Source organism: Bos javanicus, chromosome X, assembly GCF_032452875.1.
Source record: "Bos javanicus breed banteng chromosome X, ARS-OSU_banteng_1.0, whole genome shotgun sequence".
NCBI classification, from domain to species: Eukaryota; Metazoa; Chordata; class Mammalia; order Artiodactyla; family Bovidae; genus Bos; species Bos javanicus.
In genome coordinates this window covers 107,578,045-107,591,364 of record NC_083897.1, presented here as the reverse complement: position 1 = coordinate 107,591,364, position 13,320 = coordinate 107,578,045, and the positions used below count along the sequence as shown (strand labels likewise).

At 43.4% G+C, this 13,320-nt stretch overlaps 1 protein-coding gene across 1 annotated transcript in view; it reads left to right on the top strand.

The window, feature by feature from the left end:
- The window catches only part of SYTL5 (synaptotagmin like 5), a 142,821-nt gene that overhangs the window by 117,980 nt on the left and 11,521 nt on the right, over positions 1–13,320 (top strand). The window contains exons 14-16 of the mRNA XM_061410450.1: positions 7,675–7,783; positions 9,335–9,470; positions 12,308–12,516. Of these exons, the coding sequence (XP_061266434.1) occupies positions 7,675–7,783; positions 9,335–9,470; positions 12,308–12,516 (454 nt within the window). The remainder of the gene's footprint in view (positions 1–7,674; positions 7,784–9,334; positions 9,471–12,307; positions 12,517–13,320) is intronic.

Here is a 13,320-nt window from a genome sequence, read left to right as displayed (position 1 = left end):
TCCTCAGTCATTTCAATGCAGTAGCCACTTCATCAACTATAGCTCTAGCATGAGCCACCCTGGACACTTGATGTTTCTCATAGATTATCCAGCTGAGGAGCTGAAGGGTGAGCTACAGGGACCAATTTCCTTGGTAACAGAGGATCAGAAATAATATTCCTTAAACATTCAGAAAGACGGACATCCTTTGGCAGTGGGAAGATTGGAAAGACAGAGTGCCTTATTGCTTATCGACTATCTGTTGGTGAAAAGTCCCTGGACACCTACCTTTGATTTTACTATGTCTTCCCACCCATCAGGAGGCTGGTGCAGACAAAGAAAGAACTCAAGATGCCACTTGAGTGTACTTACTGTAAAGTAGTTTCACAGTATAACTCCCATTTTACAGCGTGATGTGGGATTGTTTATTAGCTGTAATTCATTATCTTACTGAAAAACAAGAAGAGCTTGTCAGTGTAAATTGCCTTTCATGTATTCCCAGAAGGTGCTATTATAAAAAGGACCTTTGAATGTCAACAGCAAGCTTAAGTGGTTTTCAAAGGAAGCCTTCTCTGTCCCACCTTCAGGCAGAGTCAATGTACAGGAGGTCCTGTAGAGTCATTGCCTAGCTAAAGGGCTCTTTTTATGTGGTATTTTGGACAGACTTGTGTCCATGATAGATGACCCCACCTTAGCCCTGTAAGTGTGCTGGGAACTCTGCTTCCTACTCTGGTTGGCAGTAGATCCCTGTCTCTTCAAAAAGCAAAAGATAATGGGCATTATCAGATTATTCCCCACCCCCGCTGAGTCAGATTCCTTCACTGTTTCCCTATTGACTCTGGATATTGTTTGAGTAAATTCTAACCCTTACCCTGGCCCTCAGCGCTCAGTTGGTATAGCCCAGTTTTCTGGAGCAGAGGAGTCAGTGCTTTACCTGTATCCCCATTTTCATTCATACATGGCTCCCCTCAGCTGTCGCTCCTGCCAGCCAGTATCTGCCGATCTTCGTAGGATAGGCATCCTCAGGCTGCTGGAGTGGGCTTGGAATGTGGATGTCCAAAGCCAGAATAGCCTGGGAATTTCAGTCTTGTGGGAGTTGAGGGCAAAGCCCTTGGTCAGTAACTGATGAGTGAAGGAGTATAAACACCCTAGCATCTTTGCTTTGATCAGGAGCACTCCAAGGTGTGATCTGTCTTGTCTTCGGAGCTCCCCTGTGGAACTGAGCAAGGGTTACTCTCCCTGAACTTGACCTGACCTTGTAACCTTGGCGAGCCTCTCTTCCCTTCACTGTCCAGCTACCCTACTGCCCATCCTAATAAAACACTATAATAGAAATTTGTGTCTTCAGGTCTCCTGAAGACCCCAGAGTAGAAACCTTGTTTTCATCTTCCTTGCTGCTTCCTCCCTGTACACACACATCTGAGCACACCTCCCAACCAGCGCTGGCTCAGGCACATTCTACACAATCCCCACTGAATTCCACTCATCCTACTTTGTTGCTTATATGTTAAGTCACTTCAGTCCTGCCCAACTCTTGGTAACCCTATGGACCATGGCCAGCCAGGTGCCTCTGTCCTTAACCCAGGCTAATCTTCCCCCACCCCCCATCTTCATATGTCATCATGTCTGCCATCCTATAAGAACCAGACAAGGGCCCCCTTGTTATCCCAGTCTGGATTACTCTCTCTTCCCACAGTAGTTTGTATTTTTTGGCTGCACTGGATCTTTAGTGCAGCATGGGCGCTTCTAAGTTGCGGCCTGTGGGCTTCTCTTGTGGAGCTCAGGTTCTAGAGCGAGCAGGCTCAGTACTTGCAGTGAACTGGCTTCTCTAGTTGAAGCCTAAGGACTTAGTTGCTTGAGGCATGTGGGATCTTACTTCTCTGTTCAGGAATCGAAGCTGCCTCCCCTGCATTGGAAGGTGAATTCTTAACCACTGGACCACCAGGGAAGTCCCCCAGAGTAGTTTCTTTAGTAGGTCCCCTACATACGAACCTTCGAGTTGTGAGCTTTTGAAGATGCGAAAGTGCATTCGCACGTCCAATCACGCAAGTTAATTCAAGTCTCTGGCATTATATATAAAGTTGGGTACCTAGGCTAACTTTGTTGGACTTATGAACAAATTGGATTTACAAATGCACTCTCTCGGAACTTAACTCATTCAGTAGGGAATGCACTGTACTTGTATTTGGAGCAACTGTAATGGTTTGTGTGACACCGAGCTTGCTCTATGGTAGAAACCTTCTTCAAGAAATCAGGACCAATAATTATAGGTCAGTTCATGGACAAAGTCACAGAAGTCAAACACATACAATGTTTTCCAATTGCATTCCTTATGGAATTTCCAATGCATTTATTAATCACTTATTTTAACTTAAATGTGTATTCATTTTCAAGTTTTCTAATACAGGGGCACTTTTTTTGGTTTTTTTGAGTATAGTTTCAGTAGTTGAAACTCTATCATATCCTCCTGGAATACATTCTGCCCCTAATGTATCCTAATCAACAATTTCTTGTTTGAGTTTCTCTAGAGTGAAACAAAAGTTTCAGAATACTTGCAAAGTCAACCAAATGCAAAATCTTTCTGAATATTCATGATCTTTCCTCTAATCTTTTACAGCTTCAAGCCCAAATAGAATCCAATAGCGAATTTATTTTCACATCTTTAGTTCTTATAAGTTGGTCAACCTCATTTTTTATAGTAGCAGCTGTCTTTTGGGACTCTTCAGTTTGTGCCATTCAGTTATATAATTAGAGCCACAAATATGCCTGGCATAAAGAGCTCTGGGGACGAATGCAGCTGACTCAACTGATGGGAGCAGGCATACATGGTCTTTGTATAGAGCATCCTGCTCTTCAGTGGGAATAGAGAGCATTCATGTGACAAATCAGTTAAATAAGAGCAGATGGATAGAGTTGCTATGGAGTATATTCCTTCTAGATAGAGTGAAAACTCATGGAAAGCAGGATCTCTCTGTGTCCCCATAGCACTTAGCAAAATGCCTTAAGAATCATTACTGTTGGGTGGGCCAAAAAATTTGTTCAGGTTTTCCCATACCATTGTACAGGAAAACCTGAACAAACTTTTTGTCCAATCCAATACAAGGAGACCTTCCATATGTGTTGGTAGAATGGAATGAATTGAATTGAATTCTGCAACCTTTTTCTGAGCAAAAGTTCACTGAATAGTGGAAAATGGTAGTATGTCAGGAGAGGACATTGCCCTGGAACTTCCTTGCAAGTGTACACCCAAAAACACCCTGAAGTCATCTGAGGGCTTGACTGGGCTGGTTGGTCCAGTTGGATGTCTCACACTTGATGTTGGCTGCCAGCTAAGAACTCATCTAAGCCCACCAACTAGAGCACCTATGTGTGGCTTCTCCATGTGATGTGGACCTCACAGCATGGATTCCCAGAGGGAGAATCCCAAGAATATTCATTTCAAGAGAAGAAATGGAAGCCGTTCATCTTCAGACCTGAGCCCAGAAACTGGCACATTGTCACTTCTGCCATATTCTACTAGTCAGAGCAGTCATAGAGCCCACTCAGATCCAAAGAGAAAGGGCAAATACCTCAACCCTCGTTAGCTACAGTATCAAAAAGAAAAACAAACCCAGTGACCTCTTTCATTTGTCATAATATGCATGGTAATTTTCCATTTGTGACTTTCACATAAACTAAACTTTCCTGAAACCATCAAAGCAATAAGAAAACTCCTCACATAAGGCACTTAATTTAGAATAGTAAGATTAAATGTTAAATGGGTAGTCTGATTCACCACCTAATCTCATTTGTGCCTCTGGCAAGGTAGCTGAATAAAAGCTTCAAATGATTTTCCCAGCCTTACTAATAAGGTTTATCACCACCAAAAAGAAGGTGTGATCACTCACCTAGAGCCAGACATCCTGGAATGCGAAGTCAAGTGGGCCTTAGGAAGCAACACTATGAACAAAGCAAGTGGAGGTGATGGAATTCGAGTTGAGCTATTTCAAATCCTAAAAGATGATGCTGTGAAAGTGCTGCACTCAATATGCCAGCAAATTTGGAAAACTCAACAGTGGCCACAGGACTGGAAAAGGTCAGTTTTCCTTCCAATCCCAAAGAAAGGCAATGCCAAAGAATGTTCAAATTACTGCATAGTTGCACTCATCTCACACGGTAGTAAAGTAATGCTCAAAATTCTCCAAGCCAGGCTTCAGCAGTACATGAGCCATGAACTTCCAGATGTTCAAGCTGGATTTAGAAAAGGCAGAGGAACCAGAGATCAAATTGGCAACATCCGCTGGATCATCAAAAAGGAAGAGAGTTCCAGAAAAACATCTATTTCTGCTTTATTGACTACGCCAAAGCCTTTGACTGTGTGGATCAAAATAAACTGTGGAAAATTCTTCAAGAGATGAGAATACCAGGCCACCTGACATGCCTCTGAGAAATCTGTATGCAGGTCAATAAACAACAGTTAGAACTGGACATGGAACAACAGACTGGTTCCAAATAGGAAAAGGAGTACGTCAAGGCTGTATATTGTCACCCTGCTTATTTGTGTTATATGCAGAGTACATCATGAGAAATGCTGGGCTGGATGAAGCACAAGCTGGAATCAAGATTGCCGGGAGAAATATCAAGAACCTCAGAGATGCAGATGACACCACCCTTATGGCAGAAAGCGAAGAAGAACGAAAGAGCCTGTTGATGAAAGTGAAAGAGGAGAGTGAAAAAGCTGGCTTAAAGCTCAACATTCAGAAACCTAAGATCATGGCATCTGGTCCCATCACTTCATGGCAAATAGATGGGGAAACAGTGGAAACAGTGGCAGACTTTATTTTTGGGGGCTCCATAATCACTGCAGATGGTGATTGCAGCCATGAAATTGAAAGCCACTTACTCCTTGGAAGAAAAGTTATGACCAACCTAGACAGCATATAAAAAGCAGAGACATTACTTTGCCAACAAAGGTCCATCTAGTCAAAGCTCTGGTTTTTCCAGTAGTCATATATGGATGTGAGAGTTGGACCATAAAGAAAGTTGAGCATGGAAGAATTGATGCTTTTGAACTGTGGTGTTGGAGAGGACTCTTGAGAGTCCCTTGGACAGCAAGGAGATCCAACCAGTCCATCCTAAAGGAAACCAGTCCTGAATATTCATTGGAAGGACTGATGCTGAAGCTGAAACTCCAATACTTTGGCCACCTGATGTGAAGAACTGATTCACTGGAAAAGGGCCTGATGCTGGGAAAGACAAGGCAGGAGAAGGGGACGACAGAGGATGAGATGGTTGGATGGCATCATCAACTCAATGGACATGAGTTTGAGTGAACTCCAGGAGTTGGTGATGGACAGGGAGTCCTGGTGTGCTGCAGTCCATGGGGGTCACAAAGAGTCGGATATGACTGAGCGACTGAACTGAAATGAAGGAAAGTCAGCAAGGTTTCCTTTTGTCAGTCTCAGTCTTTTTTGCTGAGGTTTGAATAGCCTTGGGCTTTCTTATGGGTTTGGGGGTTTCTGGGAATTCTTTCAGTCTGCCCTCTCTCATAGCAGAGCAGCTCTTAGCCCTTGAAGAATTGCTCAGCAGTCAAGTTCCCTCAAGAAAAGTCTGAGGAAGTATCTACTTTTCTTACCCTATTTATGAAAAATCTAAAGTTCAGTTGTCTCATTGGGAGACCTACAGAACAAAGGCTTTGGGTATGTGCTCACACTGAATTTTCAAATTTAAAATTGGATTTTGAGAAGATTGTAGATCCACATGCTATTGTAAAAAATAACATGGAGAGATCCTATATACCTTTTACCCAGTTTCCCCCAGTGGTCACATCTGACAAAACTATAATGCAGTGGCACAACCAAGGTGGTAACGTTGATGTAGTCCACTTGTCTTACTCAGATTTCCTCAGTTTTCATTTGTGTGCATGTGTGTTAATCTCTATGCAGTTTTGTCACATGTGTAGCTTTGTGTTGGGCTTCCCAGGTGGCAGTAGTGGTAAAGAACCCACCTGCCAGTACAGGAGGTGTAAGAGACACAGATTTGATCCCTGGGTCAGGAAGATCCCCTGGAGGAGAGCGTGGTAACCCACTCCAGTCTTCTTGCCTGGAGAATCCCACGGACAGAGGAGCCTGGCGGGCTACAGTTCATAGCGTTGCAAAGGCTGGGACATGACTGAGTGACTTGGCACTGCAGCGCTGGAGCTTTGTGTATTCAGCCCTACAGCCAGGACACAGAACAGGTCCATCCTCACAAAGATCCTTTGTGGTCTTTATAACCACACCCGCCTCGCTCCTGCCACCCCTATTCCTAACACCTGTTTGTGTCACTCAGTCATGTCCGACTCTTTGCGACCCCATGGGCTGCAGCCCACCAGGCTCCTCCATCCATGGGATTTTCCAGGCAAGAAGACTAGAGTGGGTTGCCATTCCCTTCTCCAGCAGATCTTCCTGACCCAGGGATTGAACCTGAATCTCCTGCATTGCAGGCAGATCCTTCACCATCTGAGCCACCTGAGAACCCCTTTCCTTACCCCTGGCAACCCTGAATCTGTTCTCCGTATCTATTATTTTGTCTTTTCAAGAATGTTATATAAGTGAAATCGTATAGTATGTTATCCTATTAAGCTGACTTTTTTCACTCAGCATCCTTCTCTAGAGATTCAATCAACTTTTTGCAGGTATCACTAGCCATTCCTTTTTCTTCCTGAGTAGTACTCTGTGGTATGGCTTTACCACAGTTTATTTAACTAGTTACCTATTGAAGGACATACGGTTTCTTTCCAGTTTTGTACTACTACAAGTAAAGATGAAGCAAATATGTATGTACAGAATTTTTCAGTGTACACATTCTTTCAGTTTCCTGGGATAAATGCCCAAGTATTGTTTAATCTTTTAAGAAAATGCCGAACTGTTTTTCAGAGAGGCTGTGCCATTTTACAGTTGCACCAGCAATGTTGGAGCGTGCCATTTTTTCCACGTTGAATTTTAATGATGTGAATTGCCAGTGTAGCTGTTCAGAGTTGGTGGCTAGCAGCCCAATTTGAATCAGACATTACTGCCTGCTTTCCCTTTCTTGGTCACTGAAGTAGGAAACCCTTGTGACATCAAGGGCAGACAGAAAGAAGTATCTTCTGGGGCTGTTATCACTGAGATCTTTATTTTTGCCTCATTCCCCCAAATTATTTATATATGTTTAGTGATGGGTCCAGACCTCAGTGCATCACAGGCGCTCAGTGTCCGTTGTTGACTCACCAAATGTCAACATGTTATATCTCCCCTTTCAAATTCCTTTTACTTTGAGGTTTAAAGAGCTTCCCAGATGGTGCTAGTGGTAAAGAACCCACCTGCCTATGCAGGAGACATAAGAGACACAGGTTCAATCCCTAGTTCGGGAAGATCCCCTGGAGGAGGGCATGGTAACCCATTCCAGTATTCTTGCCTGGAGAATCCCCAGGGACAAAGGAGCCTGGCAGGCTTCAGTCTATAGGGTCGCACAGTCCGCTGGGACTAAAGGGATTTATATGCAAATACCTTCATAGAGTTTTCCAGCCTTTCTTTTGTCATGCCTGAGGCAGCTCTTAAACCAGTAATGCCAACATAATTGAAGTGGAATAAATTGTCACATCTAAGCCACCTAGTAAATATTGTATATTCAAACACAGCCTACAAAATTATAAGCATTCTGAATTTTTCTTTTTACCTGTCTCCTCTTGGCCAGGTGGAATGTGCTGCTGATATTAGCCTTCAGTACAAAGGAGAGCTGACAGTCATGTTACGTTACATACCACCAGAAGAGAAACTGATGCCTCCACTAGGACAATTTCAAGGTAGAGGAAGAAAAATCATTGGCTTTGATCAGTGATGTTCCATTTCTAGAAGTGTGGAAGTAGGGAGAGGGATTGGGTGGACGATGTTATTGGGTTAGCTAAGAAGTTCATTTGGCATTTTCCGTAATATCTTCTGTAATGAACTTTTTGGCCAACTCACATCAAGTGAAAAGGGTTAAGTATCACTGTCCTTTATGGAGAGTTGAGAAGTATATACTGTATGCGGGGCTTCCCAGGTTGCGCTAGTGGTAAAGAACCCACCGGCCAACGCAGGAGACATATGAGACATGGATTCGATCCCTGGGTCAGGAAGATCCCCTGGAGAAGGAAATGGCAACCCACTCCAGAATTCTTGCCCGGAGAATCCCATGGACAGAGGAGCCTAGCAGGCTATAGTCCATGGGGTCGCAGAGAGACACAACTGAAGTGATTTTGCGCGCACACACATGCAATATATGAGGAAGGGTTGTTACAAGAAAAGGACCGAGTTCATAATTAGAAATGAACCTTTATGTTGATATTTGTTTCTTGGAGGTCTAAGGTATATAGAACCTTCCTCTGGGTCGGGGGAGGGGGCAGAAATGGGGGATGGTCTGCTAAAAGGGGAGGTGTAGGAAGCTGCTGTCTGGATTTATGAGATTCACAGCTACTCAGGGCATCTTAAGAAAGAAATTAACCTGGAACACAGAATACAAAGGAAAATTCCAGATGGAGTCCACATTTAAGTCACTCTTGCCCTTGTTTCCTCAGCTCCTACAGGCAGCATGCATTATCTTTCTGTTCATATCACCCTTGTCATGGTGACCCTTTGCTAGTAATTTCCTATCTCTTGACCTCAGTTTCCTCACTTCATAGGGATACTGCAACTATTAAATAGGTTCATTCCTGTAAAGTGCTTACAGTACTGTTAAATAAAGGTGGTGGTGGCAGTGGTCATTATTCATGTTGAGAGTATTTCATCAGAATAAAAATGTGGTATGGGGAGTGTTTTCTCTCACCCTGAAATGTCATTGTGCCTGGGCTTTAGCCTTTAGAGCTAGCCAGGTGTGGAGTTGACTATAATATCCAAGGCAGGAGTTATGGAATTTTCTCTATGTGCATCTTGGCACATGTGTGTGGCTTTCATTGTAGCTGTTTCTCATGGAGAGCAGGGATGTGGCCCAGGCAGCTCTTGGGGTCTTTTCTGTTTTATTCCTTTATACGATTTAGGGGAGTATTTTTTTTAACTTGTTTATTTTTTTCAACAAATACAAATGAATGATAGATCCAGAAAGATTCCATTAGGGTAAAAAACATTCAAGTGAATTCATGGAAACATATACAGTAATGTACATAGCTCATTCACTCACCAAATGAAATAAATCTTTGTAGTCTTTGTCAGTTTTGAAATGGACCCTATGATCTATCTCTCTTTTCTTCCCTTCTTTTCTCTTCCTCCCTCATTCTCTTTCTCTCTTTTTCTTTCATTCTCTCCACCCACTCCCTCCTCTCCCTCCCCCCTCTCTTTCCCACCCTTCATCTCTCTCTGTTTGTCTCTGATGACTGATGCAGGAAAGAAGACCTTTAAACGAGGAAAAAAGAAGGATCCATCTATCATCTCTGGAGGAATCCTAGAAGTGTTCATCAAAGAGGCAAAGAATTTGACTGCGGTGAAATCAGGAGGCACTTCTGATAGCTTTGTGAAGGGGTAATTTGGTTTGAGCTCATTTTCAATGATACTTAGTGAGAGATGAAACAGGAGACAGGGGTGGCTGTGAGGCTTCTGTCTTGTTCTTATTCTAAACGTGTGCTAGGAAAGTGCTCCCCTTGAGTGCTGGTGCTTTCATTGCAAACAACACAAGAGGGATCTGCTTATTCTAGCGTATTTCAGAATTTCCCATGACTCTCATCCTCAAGCCTGGCGAATTTTCCTGTGAGATTTATTTCTCAAAGGAGGAAAAAGTTTAGCTTTCTATACGTAATATTCTTGTATTGTGCTTTGCTATCTTTTGGTGCTGGCAGTATGTGACAACAACCAAAATACTGGATCTTTGGGATTTTTCTCTCTTGGGGGAAATTGTAAAAAGTGGGGATGCCAGAGCATCGTCCCTCAAGATATCCACTGGGAAGTGCCTTAGAGAAACTCCAAGACTGACTCTTGGGCATTTGTGCCCACTTTGTGGAACCTAGGGCAGTTTCTTGAGGGAATACATCCCTTTTGATGGGCATCTTACCCATTCGAGGTAACCCAAATGACAAATCCCTCCTGATTTCTATTTGAGATTTTTCTCTTATAATCAGAAAAACTAGGACAAGAAGGATATTTTTCATCCATACAGACAAACACATAAATGTGCATGTTTCAAGCAGTTAAGTCTTGCAGTTCCCAATATAAGATGTGGACCCTGCTCTCACAGAGTACCACACGCTACATAAGGTAAAACAAATTCCTGTGATGCCTGCCGTGAGGTTAATTCTTTGTCAGATGACAGTATCATTCCTCTCCTCCTTCCTCCTTGCTGCTGCTAAGTCGCTTCAGTCATGTCAACTCTGTGCGACCCCATAGATGGCAGCCCTCCAGGCTCCCCCGTCCCTGGGATTCTCCAGGCAAGAACACTGGAGTGGGTTGCCATTTCTTTCTCCAATGCATGAAAGTGAAAAGTGAAAGTGAAGTCGCTCTGTCGTGCCCGACTCTTAGCAACCCCATGGACTGCAGCCTTCCAGGCTCCTCTGTCCATGGGATTTTCCAGGCAAGAGTACTGGAGTGGGGTGCCATTGCCTTCTCCATAGAAAAGTGTAATTTCCTCCATGAGGAAATGAGTCAAACCTTTATGCTTACACTTCTAGCTTTGGTAAGGGCGATAATAAAGGGAAGCCAGATGTCTGGGTCTTCCCTGCTGGTGAGTGTGTATGCCTGAATTCCCGGCCATCTGTCCTTGACTCTTCCTCACTCTTCCTTCCTTTTATGTGGATCCTGCCACTGAAATGTGTCTCCCCAGCCCTACCATCCCATTCAGGCCTCTTCCTGCTCACTGGTGGGATGAGGGGATGGCTCCTTGCTCATGAACTCCTTGTGCCCTTGCACAAATGACTGACATTCTTCTGAAACAGTTTTTATTTTATCATGTTGAACATGTATGAAAGAAGAGAAAATAAAGGATGTATTTTTAAGGCCAGTAACTTTCTAGTAAATTCTGTTCCTAGTTACAGTTAACCACTGAGCTGATTTTAAGAGGACCTCAATTTTTTTTTAAAGAGCATGAGAGAGCAAGAATAGTCCCTTCTATAAAATTTAATATTATAACATATAACCTTAAATACTCAGTCCATGAGCCAACATAAGAGTGTCTTAAACAACAGTCTTTGTATGGAAATAAACACTAAAGGTAAGGTATCCCATTGGCCAGAACTTAGTCACCTGGCTATACGAGCTATAAGCGAGGCTAGGGAATGTAGTCTTTATTCTGGACAATCTTGTGCCTAGCTGAAAAAATGAGGACTTTCTTTTTTTGGAGACAGATAGGAGAGAGAATGAATGTTGGGAGATAAGCAGCATCTGTTTGGTACATGAAGTGAAATCTCAAGTGTCATAATGTGTCTTCTTTATTGTAAGATCATTTGTGGTATTGTTCATGTTAATTTGATGTACTAATTCCATATCCATAAGTCTCCTTCCCCAAAATGCCTGATTCATCAGGTACTATGATCAAAAAAAGAGTAAGGAAAATGAAACAGGGAAGGGAGAGAAGCTGATGAAAGTGTTACTAGGCAGGTTCCTACTGTGGTCAAATGGGGCTCATTTCCAGAGTGTTAAGCAGCTCTTTGAAATATACCTTAGGATTGTCCCTTCAAGGGACAGGAAAGCTAGGAGACTCATCCACCAATTTCCTTTACTTCAATTTATTTTTTAGCTGTGCTGTACAACATGTGTGATTTTAGTTCCCTGATGAAGAATGAATCTGTGCCACATGTGATATCAGCAGGGGAGTCTCAACCACTGGACCGCCAGGGAAGTCTCCTCATCCACCAATTTCTAAAACTCAGTGGTTGAGGGTTGTTCCGAGGGACATGAAATTCCCAGTAATCCAGGGTTTCCTGCATGTAAGCTGAGTTGGCTCACAGAGCACCAAAGTCCTTAGTTGGAGAAGCCAAGAGACACAGGCGCCTAAGGTGGGAACCTGTCAGCATGGCAGGAAGTGTTCTTCCTGGCATCATGTCCCCACAGAGGTGAGCCAGTGATGATGGGAGGCAGGACATTATTACAGAGTGTCTCTCACAGGAGGTATTTTCATTTCAAGATGAGGGAAGGACCAATAGGATTAGAAAGGACAGTGTGGGCATTCTACTCTTGCCCCCACTTACAAGAGATAATAAGCCATTCCACTATATCAACCCAGATGTAAGCATATAAGGTGATGGGAAAGATAATCAAACACACACACCCAGGTACATACCAGGAATTATGGGAAATTGAAATGACTATGCAAGGATGCCCTTTTCTGCTTCACTGTCTCACTGATGACTTGATTGTGTTTTCTCCTGCAGCTACCTGCTCCCTGATGATAGCAAAGCCACCAAGCACAAAACTCTGGTAATAAAAAAGAGTCTGAACCCTCAGTGGAATCATACTTTCGTGTTCAGTGGCCTGCATCCCCAGGATATAAAGCATGTTTGCCTAGAACTTACCATCTGGGACAAGGAGGCCTTTTCCAGCAACATCTTTCTGGGAGGAGTTCGTTTGAATTCTGGAAGCGGTGAGGGACTAGGGTACCCTTAGATAGTCTGACTCGACGTGGGGCAGGGGAGTGGTTCCTACAAGTGTAATGTGTCATAGGTGTATATGTAATTTCTGCTTAGCTGACTCTCGAGATTTCTATAGATGCTCTATTCCTTTAGCCAAGGTTCGGCTCACTGTTAAAAATAGTATTCTGTAACTTTGTATCCTTCAGCTAGAAGTCTGGGGTGCATAATGCTTATATTTGGACTTCTTATAAAATATCATTTACACTTTAGTCTGAGTGAATTTCAACTACTTTCTTGGGCCTTACTTCAGGATTTGCTTAGGAGACAACCACCGTGATGATACACGCTTCTGACAATGACAATACACAGCGAAGGACTTCCCAGACCAACTTCATGTTCTTCTCAATGCTGTCCAGGGCTTGCAGCCTTTACTCAACACTGGTTGAATTGAAAGGAAATCCATTTTTTTCCCTAAAAAATAATGTCTCATGTTGTTCAGACAGGTCACAGAAACACAGAATTGGTGCCACAAGACACAGCTATAACAGAGTGAATTGGGAAAGTTTTAGCAGCAGAGCAGGTGCAGCCCTGCAAACTTTCATTATCCTAACACTAGGCCAGCCACAGTCTGCATGCAACAGGGTTGGCTTCCCTGTGGAGAACGACCCCACCCCTGTGATGCTCTGCTTATGTATAGATTAAGGCTGTCTCTGCCACTAAAATGACAACTCCCAGGCCACAGAAGTGGCCTCGTTCAAAAGGGAGAGCCTTGGAGCCAGTTCAGCCTGTTCTTCTGACATGTTAACTCAGTCGAG